Below are 20778 nucleotides of genomic sequence, written 5' to 3' on the forward strand. Positions count from 1 at the left end.
GTGTGCTCAGGAAATGCTTCTTTCTTTCATTTCTTTCACGAAATATGAGGGGAGACACAGACATAAAAAGGATAGAGAAACTTCTTTTTTTTTTTTTTTTTTTAACAAAAGGTATCTTTCTGTTTACAACAAACTGTCTTGATGTTTAAGTTAAGGGTTTTTCTCACTCAGCTGTCTCTACAGCAGCCCAAATACTACCCTTTCAAAATCACTTCATTTATATTATTGTTTTCAAACCCACACTTTCAAAAAAACACCCATCAAGTTTGTTTTATCGTGTCTTACCTCCAGCCAGCTGAGCGTTCCACTCAACTTCCTTATATTCCACGCTGATTCAACCTGAAATTTCACAGCACCATTAGCAGTGTAAACACATAACCTACAAAAAATAGATCTATTATTTATGAACAAATAAACGTTTATTTCAAAGATGCTCAATAATGCTGAGATCTGCTTCCAAATGCACAACATAGCATTGAGACAGATGTTACAAGACCTTGAATGCAGTCGATTAACTTTTCTCTTTAGACAGCATCTATATCTAACAGTGAGCCAAATGAAGAGATGTTAAAAAACAAAACAAAACAAAAAAAACCTCTAAGAGAGAAGCATTGTATTGTAAAATCAATTTAAGAACAGACTGTGTCGTTAGTGTACATAATTATCTAATACAGTAGGTGAGTCTGAACTCTCAATCCAGGAAATAAAAAAGTACAAAACTGTTGTGTATAACATAGGGTTTCTATTTACAATATTCAGAGAACTCTTCAGCTGCTCAACATTGATCTTTTAATTGCACTAAAATTATAAATTAGGAGTTGTTTTACATATTTCATTTTCCAGTTATGCTGGTTAAAATGTATTAATAAATAATATAAGCACAGTATGTAGTTTTCCTTTAATAGAATAATCACATTGTACAGAATGATTACAAAAGACGGAATACAAAACTGATCACATAGGCAGTGCGGCATTTGTTGTGCTAAAAACACCAAAGTAATCTAGTAGTTCTTCTTATGAGATGTCTTATTGGGCTGGGAATCGTGTATAGAGACACTAAAAGCAATACTTACATAATAGATGAAGAAAGGACCCTGATCTTACTCGTACCATTGCGAAGTTTGTCATGCAAATGAAATTGAGCTGAAAATAATCACTTACATTTGTTTCTCCTTCAGTGGCACGGACTTCATAGGCATATGCCAGAATTATATCAACTAGGCTGATCCATACTTGCTGAGAGGCTTTTTTATCTAACAGGTAGGATTTGTTGGTGAATTTTCTCAGCTGCTCCTTTTCCTCTTCTGAAAAAGTCACTAAAGCAAAGACAGAATCCAATCACAGACGTTACAAGACCCAATGCTTTCTGAATATCATATATTCTTTCTTTGTTTTTAAGTACAGGCATACGAGTCTCTTCTGATGCTTAAAGTCTTTCTAATGCATTTCCAGTACATCCAGCACATGCCCCAGATTCAAGAATACTGCTTAAAATGGCATTTTGTTCAATGCATACGGTAAACACCTTTTATGGGCAGGTCTCTGTGCTTGTACTGAAGACTATTGCATCACTTCACAAACAACATGTGCATAGAGACCTCTTCCAGCAGCTACATCTCTCATAGCCTGAAGCAGGCAGCTTCACCTTGTGTGGCACAGATGGATTAGCATAGAAATACAGTCTGACTGCAGGCCCTTGGCAGCGAGAATACAAGGTGAGACAATTATCTGCTTTCCAATGCAATCAATCCAAGAACAGCATTTTTTTTTCTCTCTTGCAACTAGCAAAAATAAAACTGTGCGCAAATCATTCAAGTTTACATTTAACTTTAGTGTACTGTTCTGAATGATTATTTAATACACAGCAGTGCCATAGAACGATCGGTGAAGCACTGGCAGGATTACACTATACAATCATCACTATACAAAGCATCCAGGAGTGCATGAGCCCCACAGACTGCACTCCCTTCCATTTACATATTACACTCTCATACTGACGATTCTCGCACACATAATGCCACAGTCTGCGGAGAGATATTTGGACTGAAACTTATTTCTCTTCAATGCTATTTATACACACTTTCAATTTTATTTTTATTAGCACAAAGTGCCACCAGTGGCAACATATTCAACTATGGTTTCTTCATTTGGGATTTTAACTTGCTACACAATACCACCAAATGGTAAAATACTGTCACTGTGGCACAGCAGTAAGACTAGACCCAAATTATTTTAACATATTTATACAGTATAGCTCATAGATCACACAACTGGTATTTTGAGCATGCATATTTTTCACAGCCTCTTTTTTTTCTTTGACTAGTGCATGCACATTTCATGAATGCACATGTGTAATGAAGGCTGCAGTCTCTAAAACATGCAGATGTAAAAAGTTGTGAATGAATCCGAACGACTTCATCTGTATATAAAGTTATATATTATACCCCTGAAAGCACATTCCACTTCTGAAGTAAGAGAATGTCCAACCTGACTAACAGGAAAACATACTCAACAACCCTCCAGCCCCTTTGATGACCTTTGTACGCTTTGTAATCCACAATCCCTCACCACAACTGTTTACAATTATATTCTTGGCACAACCCCCTGCCTTCTGAGAGAACAACATTCTCCCTGCATGATGAAACAGTCATTATCACAAAAGGCAACCTCCAGAGGGATGTTTCAGGCATCTGAGAATACCTGAATTCTTCCTGAACAGAACTGCAGCAATTTATTACGAACTTCTGCACTATAAATAAAAAAGGCATCTCAGAGCCCAGGAGAGAAAGCTGTCTCTAGAAAACAAGACAAGAAAGCGATATATGGAGTTCTAGTCAGTACTGTTCTGCATGTGCCTGTATTTCTTTCAACTCTTTCTCTTGTGAATCATAATGGGTTCTGTGCCCCCCCCCCCCCCCCCATCCCATCTTTTATCAGTGTTTGTTCAGGTAAAACAATTCCCTCTGGTTACTTTTCTTTCCCCTCAGCTCTCCTGCCAGCACGCCTCTCTTTCAAACAGCCAGCAGAACACAGCTCCCCCATCGCCTGCTTCTGTCAGGTGGTGCAGCTGAGGTTACAATCACCTGACAACAGCAGTGTGGCATGTTTAGACATCACCTCCTAAGGCATTTCTATCTATATTACTCCCTTAAGTAAGGTTACCTCAAAATGGTTGGGCACAATTAAACACATGACTGTCAGCGCATTCAAGCATGTAAATGAAAACTTGTGTCTGATGTACCCAGGATAAATACAACTGTGGAAACGTTATAGAGGCTTAATAGTGTAAAATGTTAAAAAGACCGTATAGAACAAGTGTTTACAAATTCTTGTTAAATACTGTGGGATTCTTTAGTTAAATATTTAGCAGCTCTGTGCGCTTATGATTTTAAATGTTATATACATTGTTTAAAAGTAAGGTTAACCATACAGGTTTCTAATGGTGTATCATTTAAAACCAATTCTGCCCAGGCAAACTCTTCTAGTTCATCCGCGATGACTGCTCTTCAAAGGAAAATGTGTGCAGTACAGAGTTATATTTCTGTCACTTTGCTATGGGAATTCAGGTAACAGGCTCCTGGAGATTTCAATTTGAAGCTCGCTTTTTTTAACCAAAGCACCCTACAGAGATAATGCTATCTTTTTAAATCTAAATCCTGCTTTACTCATATGACATCCAATAGTAACATAAGCTCTGACTGTAAGCCATTCATTCAAGCTGTAAGCTCAGCAGTATTAACATGCCGCTATCAACAGACTGTGCACAACTGAACAGCCTCTTCATGAACCAGTTCCTAAACCCCTTATCGCTTTCATCTCAGAAAAAAAGCAAACTAATGTGACAGGTTGAAGTCAATATGCCATGTATAGCACTACTCAAACAGTGATTTCATGAGCTGTTTGCTTCTACGTGTTGTCTTACAATACACTGGTAAACCTTTTCATAACTGAGGATCAAAGTTTAAATTAGTCACTCACGCTCTTAATGGCTACTGTGGATTTTTTCGTTTTGATCACATTTTCTAGGAAATTATATGGATCTTGTTTTGCAATTAACAAGTTCCTTTCTGTTTTAATTATAAAAATATATTAGTTAAGTAAAAAAAAAAAAAAAAAAAAAAAAAACACACATTCACCTCAGTCCTAGTACACTTGTTTTATTTATAAGGCATTTTTAGAAATGTTTCAAACCTTAACCTTAAGATGCGCTTACAGCACAGGAACAATGAATAAAAGGAAACATTTATCACTTCAATCTGAAAGAGGTCAACTGGGTTTATTTATTAAACAAAAAACAAACAAACAAAAGGGTTATCTGTGCCATGTTAAGCTTATCAACTTGATCCCATATATATCTCTGACTGCAAGGGAGATTTCCATCTTTTCAACCTACCATTCTACAGATATACAGCTATGGCTAAACGTTTTGCATTACCAATAATTTTAGGGCCGAGGCATATTATATATATATATATATAACATAATTTAGATATTTAATTTAGCATCATGTAATCAAAGAAACTACAAAATGATATCGCAAAAGTCTACCAGAAGCCATAATAGTAGTTCAGTTTTTCATTAAGTATATGGAAAACTACAAAGTGGTATCTAATTCAATATGTCAATGTAACATTATTCAGCCCATTTCATTGGACTTTATGGAACAAAATAAGTTAATTCTATCGGGGATGCAAAACTTCTGGCCAGAACTGTATTTTCCACCCCAATTGGTGAAATTCGACTTCTAGAAAACATTATTTACTGTAGAGATGTGACCTACACCAGAGATGGGGATTTTAGAATGAACAGTTATATTTTGTACACCTTGCAGATTCATATACTGGCATAGGGTATGAGTACACTCCAGTGGGATCACACTGCTTGGGTTAATGATAGAGCATTGCATTCCAGCTTTGCTTTCTCACACCACAGTCAGTAATTATGATCAATCCACACATTCTCAACATTGTGCTCCAGAAGAATAAAGTGCCAAAACACTCAACCTTCACTGATTATGAATAATTAAAAGTAGTTTGTTAGCAACAAATGTAGCACATCTATCATTATCGACCTGCAGTTATAGGAAAAAAACTGTGCTAAACAAGAGAGTCTTATAAAACCATGCTACAAATGAAACCTAACTAAGAAAAAAAAAAATGAGATGAAAACCCTTTTACATCAATAACATGTCAGTAAAATGTCTTCAACAGAGGTTTCCTGTTTGATGGTGTTCCGTGGATAAATACGGCACACTTGTACGACAACATTCCATGTAATAATAAATAGTATACAGTATCCCAAGAAGGGAACATGAGGTAAAACTACAGACCAGTGTTTGACAAGGAACGAAATATGGCACTTCTTATTTGTCCCACTTACTGCTGAGCCCCCAGATACATCTGGAGGGAACTTCAGCTGGCAGCCAGCTCATAACCGTTGGTATACTGTATCCAGTTAGTGACATAAATAAATTTTGAAACACAAAAGAATGACCCACAGGTTCAGGAGATGAGTTCATATTTTTCAAATTAGTATTATTCCTTAATAAACACATCAGCCAGCCATAAGCGAGTAAACATTCCAATCATAAAAGGTGTGTGCTAGACAAGATAAGCCACTAACCTTTTATCTCTTTGTAACCTGAAACCTTGTCCGAGAGGCTTTCCCCAACAAAGGAATCTGTTTCCTTTTTAGTCAAAGAAGTCAGGGAATTGTGATTGGGACGAACACCTTTATTTCTTGAAATCCACTCACTATCCAGATGCAATGGCCAAATTAGAATGTTAAAATCTAAAGAGGAACATTTTCTCCCAAGCTTAGCAATTTGTTCAGAGTTGTGTTACTGGAATAATTAATCAGCCCAGTAGGCCCTGGTTAATAAAAAGATCTGGACCCTCAATTTTGTACTAACTATGGTAGTTCATGCACTCATCCCAACTTACTTTTAAAGTTTTTCTTTGCACATGGCTTCTAAGCTCTAACTCAACTCCCTGGATATCCGCATCCCTTTCTCATGGATGTTGGTTAAATTCTAGTCAGTGATCCAAAAATACTTTTTAAAACCAGTTCCTAACATCTCAGTTGTGTCAATCCACTCCTGGCAATAGTATATCCCTGGAGTCCGTGTCTCATTGGCTCTGTCTAGACGTTTCCAAGTTGTTAAAGCTGCAATAGTTATACTTGTAGTAACTATGGTTTCTACCTTTTGTGTTTATACTCAAACCACTGATTGTGTGTCTCTGTCCTGTATTTTTGTTGTTTGTTCTGTAAACTTGGCCTTGATCTTTGTTTGCTTTATCACACTGTAAAATTGCTGACTTTAATAAATACACCCCAGCAAACTTTATATAACAAATTAGTCACCTGTTGCTTCCTCTGTATGCTGTTCAAGACATGTTCGTAGCTTTTTCTCTCTTTCATTTCTAGCTTCAATCCACCATGGCTGGTATTTCAAAAGGTGGTGGATGTAATCATCTTCAAACAAGTCTGCACTGGAAAATCAAACAATGCATAACAATAATATGCCTAATGTAATACCAATAGCATGTTATAAAAAACAACCATTTTGACAACAAGCTCTCAACATTGTTGCTATAGACTTAAATTGCAAATAATCCAGATTTGTCTGCATTTTAAAGCAGCATATCAGCTGCATTTTATATCAAGAGCTATCTAAAAATATACCAAAGTTTAACACATTTATTTAATTTTGTCAATTAGCTCAGATTGGCACGATAACATGTCTTTACCTTTCATGCATCTGTCTTTTTTGAAGGTTTACACCCAACTGAACTCATCCTTTCATAAGCATGCCTCATGCAAAGTTTTATAGATACTGTGTCTTAGATAAACCATAGGAAAAAAATGCACATATGATTACAGTATATATATATATATGTATATGTATATCTATTCTAAACACTGAGAGTCAACATGAAATCTTGAATGGTCACACTCAAATTTCTCAAACTTCTATTTTTGCTTTCCAATTGAAGCTTGCTCTCACTATGCAAATTATATTTGATGAGCAAGCAAGAGGGCTGCATATTTAACCTTGCATTCAAGAGTCAGAGTGATCATGCAGCCGGAGGAATATCTTCTCCAGACTGAAGGGCTGTCATTTTTTTCTCTCTTTAGCAGTACACATAAACATTGTATCTGTCTACTACATATGCTTGACAAATGAACAAAGAAAACACAGTTTAATCACACTGCAAAACGATGCAGTAAACACCATCATGTTTTTATAGGTGCTGTGTCATGATTTATGAGCTGCATCAAGAGCAGATAAATACACTGTCTATTTCATTAGTGCTTTAGATAGTTAGAAAAACATTAAAGGGTTAAAAAAAAGACTCACATTATGAATATAGAAAATCGTTTTTTGGTTATACTTGCAGATTGTATTTCTAAATGTACATTATAGACTTATGTACACAGAACAGCAAGGTAATCTGAAGTAGCTAAAGTAAATTACGAGTAGAATTAATTTTTGGAAAGACAATAATAAAAGTGAAATAAGAGATGCAAAAGCTGTCGTTTTACAGATCATTCACAAGAGCTATTTATTCGCAAAGCACACTGTTCCAAATCAATGTAGCCTGCTAACCCAAGACCGCATATTATATTACAGTAGTAAAAAAAGATATCTCATCTACACAGTTTGATTAAGGGTGTAGTTGGAGAAGGAGGAGCTACTTACAGGTAATGATCAGGATCGAACTTGGCCTGTTCAGCAGCCAGACGGTTCTGTCTCCGCTCAGCTGCGGTGGTGTTGTCTGGACTCTTCACATCAATGACGTCGCCCAGTTCATCCTAATAGACACACAGCTCTGCTTTAACAGCTCAAAGTACTTGTGAGGCTGGTGTTCCAAAATGAAACCATGTAATGCTAAACATTGTTGAAAGCATTTGCATACAATAGGTCTTATTACCAACTTCTATAGGTCATATACTAGTCTTTTTATATGTTCATTTCTATTTCACATTTCTAGTTATTTTCAGTTAGAATCTGCAATAATCTTCAAATAAACTGCTCACATCTCCCACTTTGTTAACATTTGCCGGGGCACTAAATGAAGCAAAATATATATATTATATTATATATATATATATATATATAATTTGAAATTCTACGTTAATTACAGGATTAAAAATGAAAGTAACACAATAGCCACCAGTACAATTGCAAACAATTTTCCCTCTAGGGACACGAGTCAGTTTCCCATCCCAAAGAAAACCTACTCTAAAAACAAGATTTGCACTGGACCAATTTTACTAGGCTCAAATAGGAAGTACCAGTTGTTCAAATGGGAGGAGAGGGTTCACAGCTTCACACTAGAACTCTTTTTTTGTGACCAGTAACAGCAGTTAGTTTCCATTCACACTTGTAAGAACGCCCTGCTGTGGGTTCCTTCTACTAGCTCAGCTTCTCCCTATAAAACAATTAACATAAATATTTTATGATTGTTTTTCTTAGTATTCACTACAAGCTTCTACTGAGAGAGTTCACAAGGCTAAACCTTCTTCAGAAAAATCTAAATGACACAGGGGAATAATGCAGCAATAAGCTTCACACTGTGAAGGCCAGGTCTTTATTTACATGGACTGTACAATTTATTTCAATGGCGAGATTAAATGTCTCCATGGTGTAATTAAAATAAATACTGAAATTACAAGAGGGATACATCACACAAAACAATTCCATATGATAAAATAGAAAAAAAAAAGGTAAATTAACATGTAAGAATGTGACACCCAAAACGTATTTTCTTCAATATGTTTGTACAATACACCACATCTACTTGTTTCCCACGCTGGTTAAGATGCCAAATCTCCATAGAATGGGAGAGTGTTCCAATGCAAGACAAAGCAAAACAGTAACCACATACAATATCGGCATATTTGCACAACCTTCTAAAACAAAATTTCCCATTTATGTTTCTACAACGCAAGGACATTCTTAAAAGGTCCCCTTTAAATTTGCTTTCCTTCAGTTTCCAGTTGAAAGACATACCTGAAGTCGGGTGAAGACGCCTGCTCTTTGATTTCCAAAGCCATATTTACATAGAGAGTTCAATTCCTCCTCTGTGGTCACGACGTACGGGGTCTGATCAATCTGCCAGTCAAATTCCTCCTCCTCCTCTTCCTCAGTCACAGCACATCCTTCTAGAATAAGATGCCAGTTGTACTGAGGGAACTCACTGGAAATGAGACCTCAGGTCTCTGTGAGTAATTATTAAGAGCTGGGTGGAGGATGGTTTGGGAGACTTTTTGCTAGAGGTAACACATGCCCCACAGTACCGGTATTTCCTCCATTAGAAGAACAATGACAGAATAAAGTAGGTGCATCATGAGATAATGTTGTGTAAAGGAACGGAACTATGGGCCGTCACATGACTGACTGTGCCCAATCACAGGTGCAAACAGGAGTATCCATTAAACTAGCTGCTGTATACTTACAAATTACACGTCAAACTGAAATTTAGGTTTTAAAAAAAGCGGCTTAGGGAAATACATTTTATTTTAGAGAATGTGCTGAACTACAGGGAATCTTGTCATTCACATTATAAAAAAAAAGAAATTAGGCTTTTGCAGTTTCTGAGTTAAACTTTGGGCTGGCTACAACAGGCTTAGCACAGCTTTGTTATTAGATGCAAATTTCTGTACAAAGGAACCCCATCTGTGTCAAAAGAAACCTGTTCGGTGCTGTTCTTGTTAACAACACTTGACTAACTGACAGGACTGTAAACATACCCATCTCCTCCACCAACGGTTTGGCAGATCGGGATCCTTTTGGTGCAAGAAGAGCAGTCAGCATATCCAGCCCTTCAAAATGCTGACCTGGGGTCTCTTTAGGGATCCGGATTGTAAAGAGTCCTGCAAAGAGAAATAATGATCAAATTAACAGAAAGAAACTGAACCTTACATAACACAGACAACGCACTGTTAATTAATAAATGTACATTTTTATGAGGTGTCAGTTTATAAAAACCCAATCCCCTCGCTCATCATTCTAAAAGCATGAATAAAAATGAAAGAAAAAAAAGATAAATTAGGAGTTTTTAAATCGGTTAACCAAAACACTCAATTTCACAGCTCAAAGACAACTATCACACAGCAATTAGGCATTTGAAACGTGCCTATAAAACTTTAATTACTACAACACAGCATTTACCTTAAAACCCCCTTCATATAACTGATTGCTCTGGCAGCATGCTGATAAAGAGATTTCAGTAGTCCAGGAGAAATACTTAAATGGTTACTAATTACACATGCAAACAGGAGTATCCAGTAAAGTAATTTTATAACCAGCTGCTGTTGAACCACTTACAAATTACACATGTTCCAAGTGCGAGTTAAGGAAATAAGGTATACGGAAATTAAAGCGCACAAATTAAACATCTTTAAATCTTTATAATTAAAATCCTTAATAAATTGTCTTGTAATCAAAAAGCTTGTTTTAATCTAGGAAACTGCACAGTGGTGAACCTTGAATACTGGGGCAGGGCTGGATTTTACAGCAACGCAATGTATTTTAGAATCCCAAATGCCTAGTAATGCAGAAGAGAGAAGAGGGGGGGTGGGGGGTGGGATGGGACTGGACTTCGAGCTGAAAGGCATCTTAAGTTTTAGTAAACTAGTATGATAACTTGGTAAAGAATGTAAGAAGCATGCTGCCTCCAACAGTTTTGCTCCACACAGCAGAGGACAAACATGCATTACTGTGAAAAATATTAACAAATTCTATCAGCTGAAAAAACATCATTGTTTGACGTTAAAGTTGTACACGAAACTCAAACAAAACATGAATTCTACATATTATTTTTATAAAAGCTATGACAACATGGCTGTGGAAACATTTTTAAAATAGTGTCATTTCCCTGTCCTATAGTAAATCGCTATTTCATTAATCCAGACATACAGCATGCTCCCCATGATACACGTATGTGGTAATTAAAAACACATACCTGTATATATGTATGGTCTCTCTTTAATATACAGTGAAATTGAATTGATTATTAAAACGTCCTCTGTTAAAAGCAAGGCTCTGCTTTGTAACTAACGTGAGCACTGGCAACTTAAATTCAACAAGCACTTGTAGATAACCGCATAAGGGGGAAATCGATTAATGTCTCACTCTCGCATCAGATAGTGGTTTAATCAATTCTTCGCTGTGCAGCTTGGTTTCACTGGACAAACGTATTCTCCACATACAACAGATAAAAACCTACCTCCTGGGCAGGGACCTTGTTTTGCAGAGGCTGCATAGATCATGTATAAATCAATGCATATGCAACAAACAGAAATGGTTACTATACCGACCACTGTATCTGTAGCCAGGGAGGAATATTGAGATGTACATCTCTCTCATTCAATTCAATCAGCAGAGAGCAAAAATCAAAGCAAGTTGCAGTAGTACTTTGTCAGCCACAGTATCTCCAATGGTCTTTATTAGTGGTATTCAACACTAAAGATAATTATTCAATTACACTGCTCTCTTTCATCAGATACAATGAAGATTGACAGAGCACCTCAGTCTTGCCCCAATGAAGTATTCTCCTTACTTATCAACCTATCACAGATATTCCAAAAGTAAATGAAAACATTGATTTCCATCAGTTTAGTTCACTTCATCAATACCAATTTCTAACTGAATGAGACAAACCAACAAACCACCTCTCTCTGCTCTTATCAAAACAGAAGAACAGAGTACAATAAAACTGTCCACACCATGGACTGCATGTTAAGCATGTTTCATATGGAAATCATTACCTTTATCGACATCAAAAGAGGCCTTTTCTCTTCCATCCTCCACAATCCTCCCCGGGAGGGTCAATCTGTGATTAGAAATGTAGATCAAAGACGAGACGTTATTCGTTTGGCATTCTGTAATTCGGTTCACTGCAAACCCTCATTGACAAAATAGCTTTGTTATTAGAAAAGATCAGAGGGCATACTAAAAATGAACGAGAGCAAAGAAACGCTTCGAAAGATCTAAAAGGCTACAATCCCAGTGCTACTTGCCTCAGGAAATATGGTTTGGCGTACAATTTAAAATCCTCTCCATCGATGTAGAGGTCAAACTCTGACGCTCTTGCGTAGGGAACGTGGACCGTTATGGTGAGGAAATGTTGCTCTTGACTCAGTTCAAATGCTGGAGTGATCATGATTCAGCAGCCCTTCAATTCAAAAGCAGATCATACACTTTAGTAAATGGAAATATTTTGCTTAATATACATGTCGCTGTCACTACACAAGGTTGGTTTAAACCAGATCAAGTCAGGTGAGGATGTTCTTGGAATCTGGTTAATTTGACATGAAAAGAAAGCAAAATGAGCTTATTTTAATTCGAAATACTGTGGTTAAAATGTGAACTATAATGTAAAATTGTTCATTGACATTTAACAGTCTTTAATTAACAATGTAATTAAAATTCATTTCCTAGTTTTAATTCACTCAACTCTAGGCTCAACACTGTAGAGAATCGTTTCAGCACACATTTTTACAGCTCCTGAGAGTTGAATGGACGTAGCAAAATGTTTGAGAATTTAAAATTAGAATCCACAATGAAGCTCCAGGTAATGTACCTTCAAGCATCCATGCTTGATCAAATGCACTAGGTGTACTAAAGAAAAGCTTCATTATGAATGCTTGTAAAAGGCTTTTGAGCTGAAATGAGATCAAAGAGATAGCACTCCCAAGCCAGGGCGGGCAACTACTCACCCCCCCGGCAGTCTTGAGGGGAATTCACCAGATAAGCATCTAAGTAACAACATGTACACCTGAATACAAAGGTCTAATGTTATCAATCTTACTTCAATTAAAAACAGGAACCTTGACAAACAGTACACTACAGAAACAATAATAAATCTTGATTGAACGTTACAAAAGTCTTCACACAATTTATTTTCAGGCAAATGCATTAGACCCACATCTGGACTGTGGCTCAGAAACTACACTGGTTAGAGGAAATAAGAGATTGGCATCACAGTCAGGCTCTGTATAATCCCCACAGCAGGGAAATCCTGAACAAAATCCAAAAAAAACACCAGGATCAACATGGGACCCAGAGGGCAACATGAACTCCATCCTGAGAGATGCAATGCAATCTGAAGACAGGGATCGAGGCTGTGGAATACTGAAGCGCTCACCCTTATCTAGCGATCCAGGCGCTCCACAGGGATCCCATGTGTCAACAGGCACAAAGGTCCATGAAGATTAAAACAAAAAGGGAAATGTTGGAGTGAAGCAGGTGAACAGTATTTACAAATAGTATTTTTTATATATAAGTGGTACTGCTATCAATATTTTGTGTGCAGCATCTTACCTAAACAAACGTCTGATTTTCCCTCTTTACCTTATACAGTATGAAAACATGATGGTCTGTTTATTTGAAACACATTTAGAAGGGAGCACTTGCGTGTGCAGCAGTACAAATGTATAATGTAGACTAAAGCATAAGAGTCAGATGTTTCTTCTTTTATTGTGACTGAGAAGGCATAGTCTAGTTTAAAAAAAAAAAAAAAAAAGACAGACTTTGTTTAATACCCAAAACAAAATGTATCCAAAGGCAACCATCACAGAGTGAAGTAGGACTGAACTTCATGGCTACATTCTGGCTTACATTTGCATTTGTACACAATGTAAGGTAACAAGGGTCTGTGAAACCAGATGAATTACCACAAACATTTTCACAGTTTGCAGTGCAGTTATGGCCAAGCAAATAAAACAGCATACTATTGCAACATACAATTCCTCAGTGAGTTCTGTAACCCCTCCTCTCTACTCAGAGTACATGTTTATTTTAACCCCATCTCTTTACACTCCATTGCAGGTATTCTATACTGACAAATGGCTGAACCTCCCCCAAATTAAACCCTGCATGCCAGTATCCCTCTGTTTGATCGTCATACAAAAAGAAATAAGTAATGTTACAGCAATACGGCACTTCTTTTTTGGTTAAATGATTGGGGATACATTCTGTCAGGAAGGAAAGCGTATGTTTTCATAAGCCCTGCCACTTTTCATTTTAATATCAACACGCGGTTGTCTGCTCTGTGCCATCTAAAGCGTAATAACAGAACAGCCTGCTCTCTTTCAACAGGATCATGAGAAAGATGTCAAGAATCATTTCTTTCAAAGTAAGCGTGTTTCTCCACTCACTCAGGCTTGCTTGCCCCGAGCCAAAGCTCTTCATCAAAAGTGACAGCAATCAGATACCAGCCCGCCTCTCTGGGGACCTACACCAATCAGCGTGGAGCAACGCCTCCCCAGGGAATTCATTTAAGTTAACTCAAAACAAATTTAACACAGTTATAAGTAATCATATTCACACTTTTGTTCAGTCATGTGTCAAAACTTGGGATTGTTAAACTTCAAAGTGTGTGTGTTTTTTTTTTTTTTTTTTTAACTTTCACTGTTGATTTAATCGATTTCTTTCAACAATACTTACACACACTAAGTGTATTTGCCCGATTTCCCTGAGTTTTAAGGTCACTACATTGGATTCCCGTGAAGCAGCGCATTGATTTCAAATGCTGCTCCTTCACTTATAAGGTTAATCATGATTCTGGCCTTGCCTATTTGTGTGCGTTACTTATTCATTATAGTCAACTCATGCATTCAGATCTGCAAATCATGGTTGTTTGTTAATTCCAAATACACCATTAAGCTCCCTCACTTTGGAACGCACTACCAAATTTTATCCGGAAGGTGACTGAGTATTTTTAACTCTAAGCTTAAAACATATTTCTTTGATTTGGCCTTTTACTAGCGAGCACTTTGGAACTCTTTTGGCTTGCTGTATATTTTTGTAAATCACCCTGGTATGGTGCCGTATATAAATGAAACTGGTATGGTATGGATTTATAATTAAATAAAAAAAACACGTCCTTGTACAATAATGCCACAGTACTAGTGTGTGGAGGGAATATTAGTATTTCCAAGGGGAGGCAGTTTAATTTAGGGCTGGTTAAAAGTTGCGAGACAACTGCATTTTGTGGCACGAAATACAGTAATATGAGATTCCCCACAAAGCCAGGATATGCAATGGCATTTTAATTGTTTTGTGGTTTTATAGTGTTGTGTACTGTTACTAAGGAGACCACAAGCACAATCTAAAGCCAAGCTTCCAGTCGTGAAATGGCTAGTGCATGAATTAGATACTGTAATAGATACTATTTGATTTCGGTAGATTATTTCTAAGGGTTAAAAACAACTTGCCAAATATTACCTGTTAACAGAAATGAGGAATAACAGTCATTATTAACAGTAGCATACTTTTCAGCATTATAGAAATTACAAGGAACAGAAACATCTACAACAAAATTAGCCAACACATACCAACGACCCCATCTTGTGGCAGAGTTCAGTATGACAATGATCTCTACCAAATGTTACAGTAATTTTAATTAATTACTGTAAAAAAAAAAAAAAAAAAGCTTAGCTTATAAACAAAGGAGTGATTACAATAAATATATTGTACTTTGCTAATTCAAATTTAAGATTGCCATTATAAGATATCAATGTAAAGCAAAATTCAATCAACCTGCAGAAATATGTTATAATCTCTGTACTGATTCATATCATTTATTGCCAGCAACAATAAACATTTATTTACATGAATCTCTGACAGGTTTTGTTTAAAATGAAAAAAAAAAGTTTGCCAGACATGTGGTTTCAAGTTTTACTGGCAGACTTTTTTTTTAAAATCCTTAATTAGCTGTAACATTTCATTTAAAAAAAAAAGCTAATTACTGCAGTGAAGCTGATGAGGCTGTGGGTAACTAATGGCCCACAGCAAACCATCAAAAAGATTGATACTTTTCTTTCAGGTCAGCTGGTTTTAAAATGAAATTTATCTTGAAAACAAGGAACAGAAGGACATATTGGTAGCAGCCATCATGAGCGATAAGACTGATTGCATATTAATATGCAAGTATCTTTTGTCTACTATTGGTTTACTTCAGACTCCATTACTTTCTAATTCATTTTTCAGTATTGTATTATATTTTTCAGAAATATGAAAATGATATTCATGAATCTTGAAGCTACAGTACCCATTGCTCTAAAGGTAAAACAAAAGTCACCTTGTCCAAAGCAAAGACCAACCTATGTCCCATCTCCAAATTCATGTATTTGTTTAATCAGTTCATACATACATTTCTGATTCACTCTCGTTGTGGGTGTAGTCATAAATGATAGGCCCGCTCAAGTAAGGTTTATATGATTCAGCTAAGTATGCAGCAAACACTGGGATGCCCATGTAAGAATGTGATTTAGACCCAATTCACACTTTAGGGCCACCTCAGTGCTGCCTTTTCTCATATGTGAACGCTCCAAAAAAGAAAAGGCAGCCCAGGGCCGGCCCAGATTTAGGCCGCCGTTTCAATGTGGCCCAGGGCCTGCAATCCAGGACCAGGTCCGGCCTTTACATCTATATGAACGCAAAGTAGACTTTTCGTATTACCAATCTGATTATGTAGCTCAGTAGCAGGGATCCTAGAAATCCGTTTGCTGCAGAATAACAAGGAAAAACACAGACTTTCTATGATGTCGGAGATTTTTTGTTTTACATTTGGGGAGGGGCAAAAAAACATTAAAGGCTTTTTTTTGTTTGTTTGATAATAACCAAATCAATACACGTGCCATATATAAACATTAAGACAGGCAACTTTGCTTTAAATGACTTGTCTAATAAGTAACTTGCTTGGAATTTGAAGGCGTAACAATTTGTATTTTCACTGTAACATTTCAATGCCAGTTATTGTGATTATTATTGTTAATGTTATTCTACTGGTGATAGAGCAGTGGTTTATTATGTATCATGCAAATTGCTGAGCAAAGTGTGTTTGATATATGACGGTGTATTGCTATATTTAGATCAGGGCGCTTCCCTTAATGAAGTTGCCATAGCTACATGTGGAACAAGAGTTTTATTATAGCCATATGTTAGGTAATCTTCCAAGCAAAGGGGTAATGCTAATGTTCAGTCTTTACTGGTAATGGTTAAGGACTAGAGAATAATAATGACAATTATAACAATAACAAGTAAACAGAATAGTTTAACGATCATGTTTGTAAACAAAGACATTATTCATGCATGTTAAATACGTATAAAGGAGAAGAAACATGTGTAGTGTAAATTATATGAATGTTTACTGTAAATAGAATAATAGTTTATTTTTGTATAAATGATTCCAGGGGTGCGTTCAATAGGCAGAGCGCTCCAGAGCGTTATGTGGCGCTTTCTATTGAACGAGCTTCACGTCGAGAGCGTTTCGTAACGTTCGCTAACATTCTGAAGCGCTTACTCAGTTGGCGTTTCAAAATGGCAGAGGTACAATACCAGTGTGGCGACTGTGGTGTAATTTCCACCACATATTGGACTTATTCACCAACACATCTCTGTGCTTTCTTTTTCGTAAAAAAAAAAAATAATAATAATAAATGTTTATTTAAATTAACAGCGCAATTATTTGACTATTTTTCCTTTTAAACATAGTGAATCTGCAGCATCGCATGCAGCATTTGAAATGCTAAGCTTGTTATTGTTTGTTCGCTCGGCCTTACATTAATATTTTCTTAACAGCATTTAAAAAAAATAAAATAATGGCTTCACAGTGTATCTTCACAGTGTACAAAGGGGGTGTTAGAATAAGAGAACTTTACTAAAATTAGGTACTTTTGCAGTGTTACATTACTATCAAACCAAAAGCACATTAAAAACAAAATGATATATGTACTATAAGACTTAAATCATATTGGCGAGAAAAAACAAACAGTAGTACTTAAATTGTAAGACTTTGCAGAGGACCAGAAAAGGTAGATGCAGGAGCTCATGGAAACGCAAACAGTTGCAAAACAAAGTCATTCACAGACGTATTTAAAGAATCGTTGAAGAAATCATTTCTTTGGAAAGTTTTGATTTATTTGATTTGCTGAATGAAAATGTTACTGGGTTGAATAATTGTTGAAAAAATAAATTATTCTATTTTTGGAAAGTTTTATTTTTTATTTTGCTGTACAACAACACTTACATATAATAGAAACCTCCTAATTGCAAGCGTAAACTGCACTGTAGCCACCTGTAAATAAAACATGCAATATAGAACAATCACAGTACTGAGGAACAATGCTCTCAACGTAGTTTTCAATCCATACAAGACTCCTGCATGTGTTTGAATTCACTGCCGCTAAAGCCATGGTGTTGGCTCTTGATGCAAGTGCAATAGAGCCATTTAACAGTAGATTTTCTGCACAATCTTCCATAAATTCATCCAAAAACAGCACTAGTGCTCCATTTTCCACCACTTTGAAAGTTCTCTCTCCGTGACACATCGTTCAATAAAAGCTAACTTATGTTACGTAGCGCCACGGCAGAGCGCTCTACCTACAGACCGCAGCCTGGGTGTAACCGGTTATTGAATAATTAATTATTATTTAATCTTTCCTTAGGAGGGAGCAGTCATATTAGGGGGTCAGTCGTGAGCTTTGCTTGTCAGTCGCTATGCTTTAGTGCATGAGGTCCCGGGTTTGCGCCCGCCCTCCGTCTGTGTGTGGATTGCCTCGCCCTGTGTGATGCGCCTGCCTGCGTTAACCGAGATCGCTACAATATATATATATATATATATATATATATATATATATATATATATATATATATGCCATTAAATTGCTACTGTGCTGCATTGAAACAAAATACATTAATATATTGATAAGAAACATTTTCTACAAATCAAGGATTACTGCCACATTTTAGGCCTGCTTTTCAGTCACATATGTGAACGGGTAAAGAAGACTTAAACCTCAAAAGTGAACGGGTTGCAGACCTAAATATGAGGCGGCCCTGGGCCAGCACAGTCGTGTGAATAGGGTCTTAGTTACACATATTTGGCAAAAAAATAAAAAATGTTAAAAACAGGAATGTCTTTTCCCCCAAAACACTGTATGGTACTGCTGGGAATGCAAGTCAACAACCTTCTAGTATACAGGCTAGAACTTACTGATGAGGCTCTAACCTTGGTTCTGGGGTAACTTCAGCTCAGTTTGTTTGTGTGCTGGTTTTTTTTTTTGTTTTTTTTTTTTAGAATTCTCGTGCAATTCACAATAAAATAAAATGAAACTGTTGATTGGGCAGGGTCTCCTGTCGGCCAAATATTGACTTCTATAACTTTTGACCCCTTTACCCGATTAGGCTGCAAAGTTTTTATATGTTGCCTGAAACAGCCCAAAATAAAGCATTTGGTGTAAATCTGAAGCGATATGGTTATACATGATACTTTTTGGGTGTTTTTTTTTTCATGGAATGACCCGAGTGGACATTTACACACACAAAAATAAATAAATAAATAAATAAATAAATAAATAAATAAATGCTACATTAATTATTTTTATCCAAAGTATACTGTACGCAACTCCTGTCTCCCTCTAGTGGCTTATCGATTCTTTCTCTGCTTTGCACATTCTATTTCCATAGACCGTGTGGCGCTTACACCAATAAGCAAGTTTTAAACATTGTTTATATGAAAGAAAGCAACACAAATAATATCCTTTAAAGTCTAGTAATCGCAAAATATGGTAATACTAATAGAACCAATGCAGTGTGTAATAGGTACGTTGATATAAAATGCAAATACAACAGTTTTTATAACAATTTAAATACTTATGTGAAAAGCAGCTCTCCCTTTATGAGCTCATAGTGTGCAAAAAAAGTCACTTAACATTGTGTGTATTACTAATTCCAGACTGCAGGGGGAGTTCAAGATCAGGCAACACATGCAAAATAAAAATAAACTAAAACAGAGCGAAGGAGGACGCATGATATCCAGGGTCTACGGATTTAGTGAAGTCAGATTCTTTCTCGATATAGCAGGTTTTATCCCAGGAGACAACATTACAACTGGAGTTAATATTATAGCATCTAATTTGGTATCGACTGTTTTCCTGCCACTAGTTAACATTAACAAGTGCGTAGTAGTAACACAACGAAGAGCAAAGTAGTATTACAGAAAATGTATAACAAAATAAAAAAAATACAAAATAAACTTACTGAGCACAATCTGTTTGCCTACATGTACTACATTTTGCTTACACTTATATAGTGAATATATTGAATGTGTGAATGCACTGCCTTAACGAAGCTACGGTGTTTGATTTAATACATACTAGGCCATAAACAAAATATCTGTAGAAAATAGCGTTTAACAGCGTAACATAACTACTTCAATAAATAAAACAACCTAAAGTCGTAACAAGATACTCAGGGAAGGTATACGTTTAGAAAAAACATACCTTTACAAGCAAAATGCTTCTGTTTTTTTCCGGAACTCGTGGATTACAATTCAGACTACGGCAGGGACCATGCTTGTACCGTATTTATTAGAATATATCCTCATTACCAATTTATTTGTCTGCTCATGTCTGAGCTGTGGGTATAGAACGCGTTTTGTTGCTTTTGTTTTTGTTATTGCTGCTGTTGAAGTAAATCAGTTACGATAACTTAGAAAAAATATTAAACTTTAAAGATTAATACTGTTGATGTATTAATAAACGTATTAGTGTGATCATTTGTAAACAAAGATGAACTAGCATCATTATTTTTAATAATTTTGTAACAAAAAAAACAAAAAAGAACCGAAATAGGTTGTCAGTACCAGTGCTTTTTTGAGCATATCAGCAATACATATTTTGGGGGTGCTATTATTATTATTATTATTATTATTATTATTATTATTATTATTATTATTATCGGCTTTTAAATGTTACATAATGCAT

General features: G+C 36.2%; 1 protein-coding gene across 3 annotated transcripts in view; it reads right to left on the minus strand.

Moving 5' to 3' along the window:
• The window catches only part of shq1 (SHQ1, H/ACA ribonucleoprotein assembly factor), a 45939-nt gene extending 25549 nt beyond the window's left edge, over positions 1–20390 (minus strand). The window contains exons 1-9 of one of the 3 annotated variants that reach the window (XM_034903434.2): positions 20296–20390; positions 12028–12182; positions 11776–11840; positions 9757–9879; positions 9017–9165; positions 7703–7815; positions 6364–6491; positions 1162–1316; positions 286–339 (exon numbers count right to left, since the gene is read on the minus strand). In XM_034903434.2, the coding sequence (XP_034759325.2) occupies positions 286–339; positions 1162–1316; positions 6364–6491; positions 7703–7815; positions 9017–9165; positions 9757–9879; positions 11776–11840; positions 12028–12170 (930 nt within the window). In that variant the 5' untranslated portion in view covers positions 12171–12182; positions 20296–20390. Of the gene's footprint in view, positions 1–285; positions 340–1161; positions 1317–6363; positions 6492–7702; positions 7816–9016; positions 9169–9756; positions 9880–11775; positions 11841–12027; positions 12183–13154; positions 13263–20295 lie in introns of those variants that run through there. The other 2 variants (XM_034021143.3, XM_058988659.1) reach the window with 2 other exon arrangements.
• Between the last annotated feature and the right edge of the window lie 388 nt (positions 20391–20778).

Source organism: Acipenser ruthenus, chromosome 16 (assembly GCF_902713425.1).
Source record: "Acipenser ruthenus chromosome 16, fAciRut3.2 maternal haplotype, whole genome shotgun sequence".
Lineage (NCBI taxonomy): Eukaryota > Metazoa > Chordata > Actinopteri > Acipenseriformes > Acipenseridae > Acipenser > Acipenser ruthenus.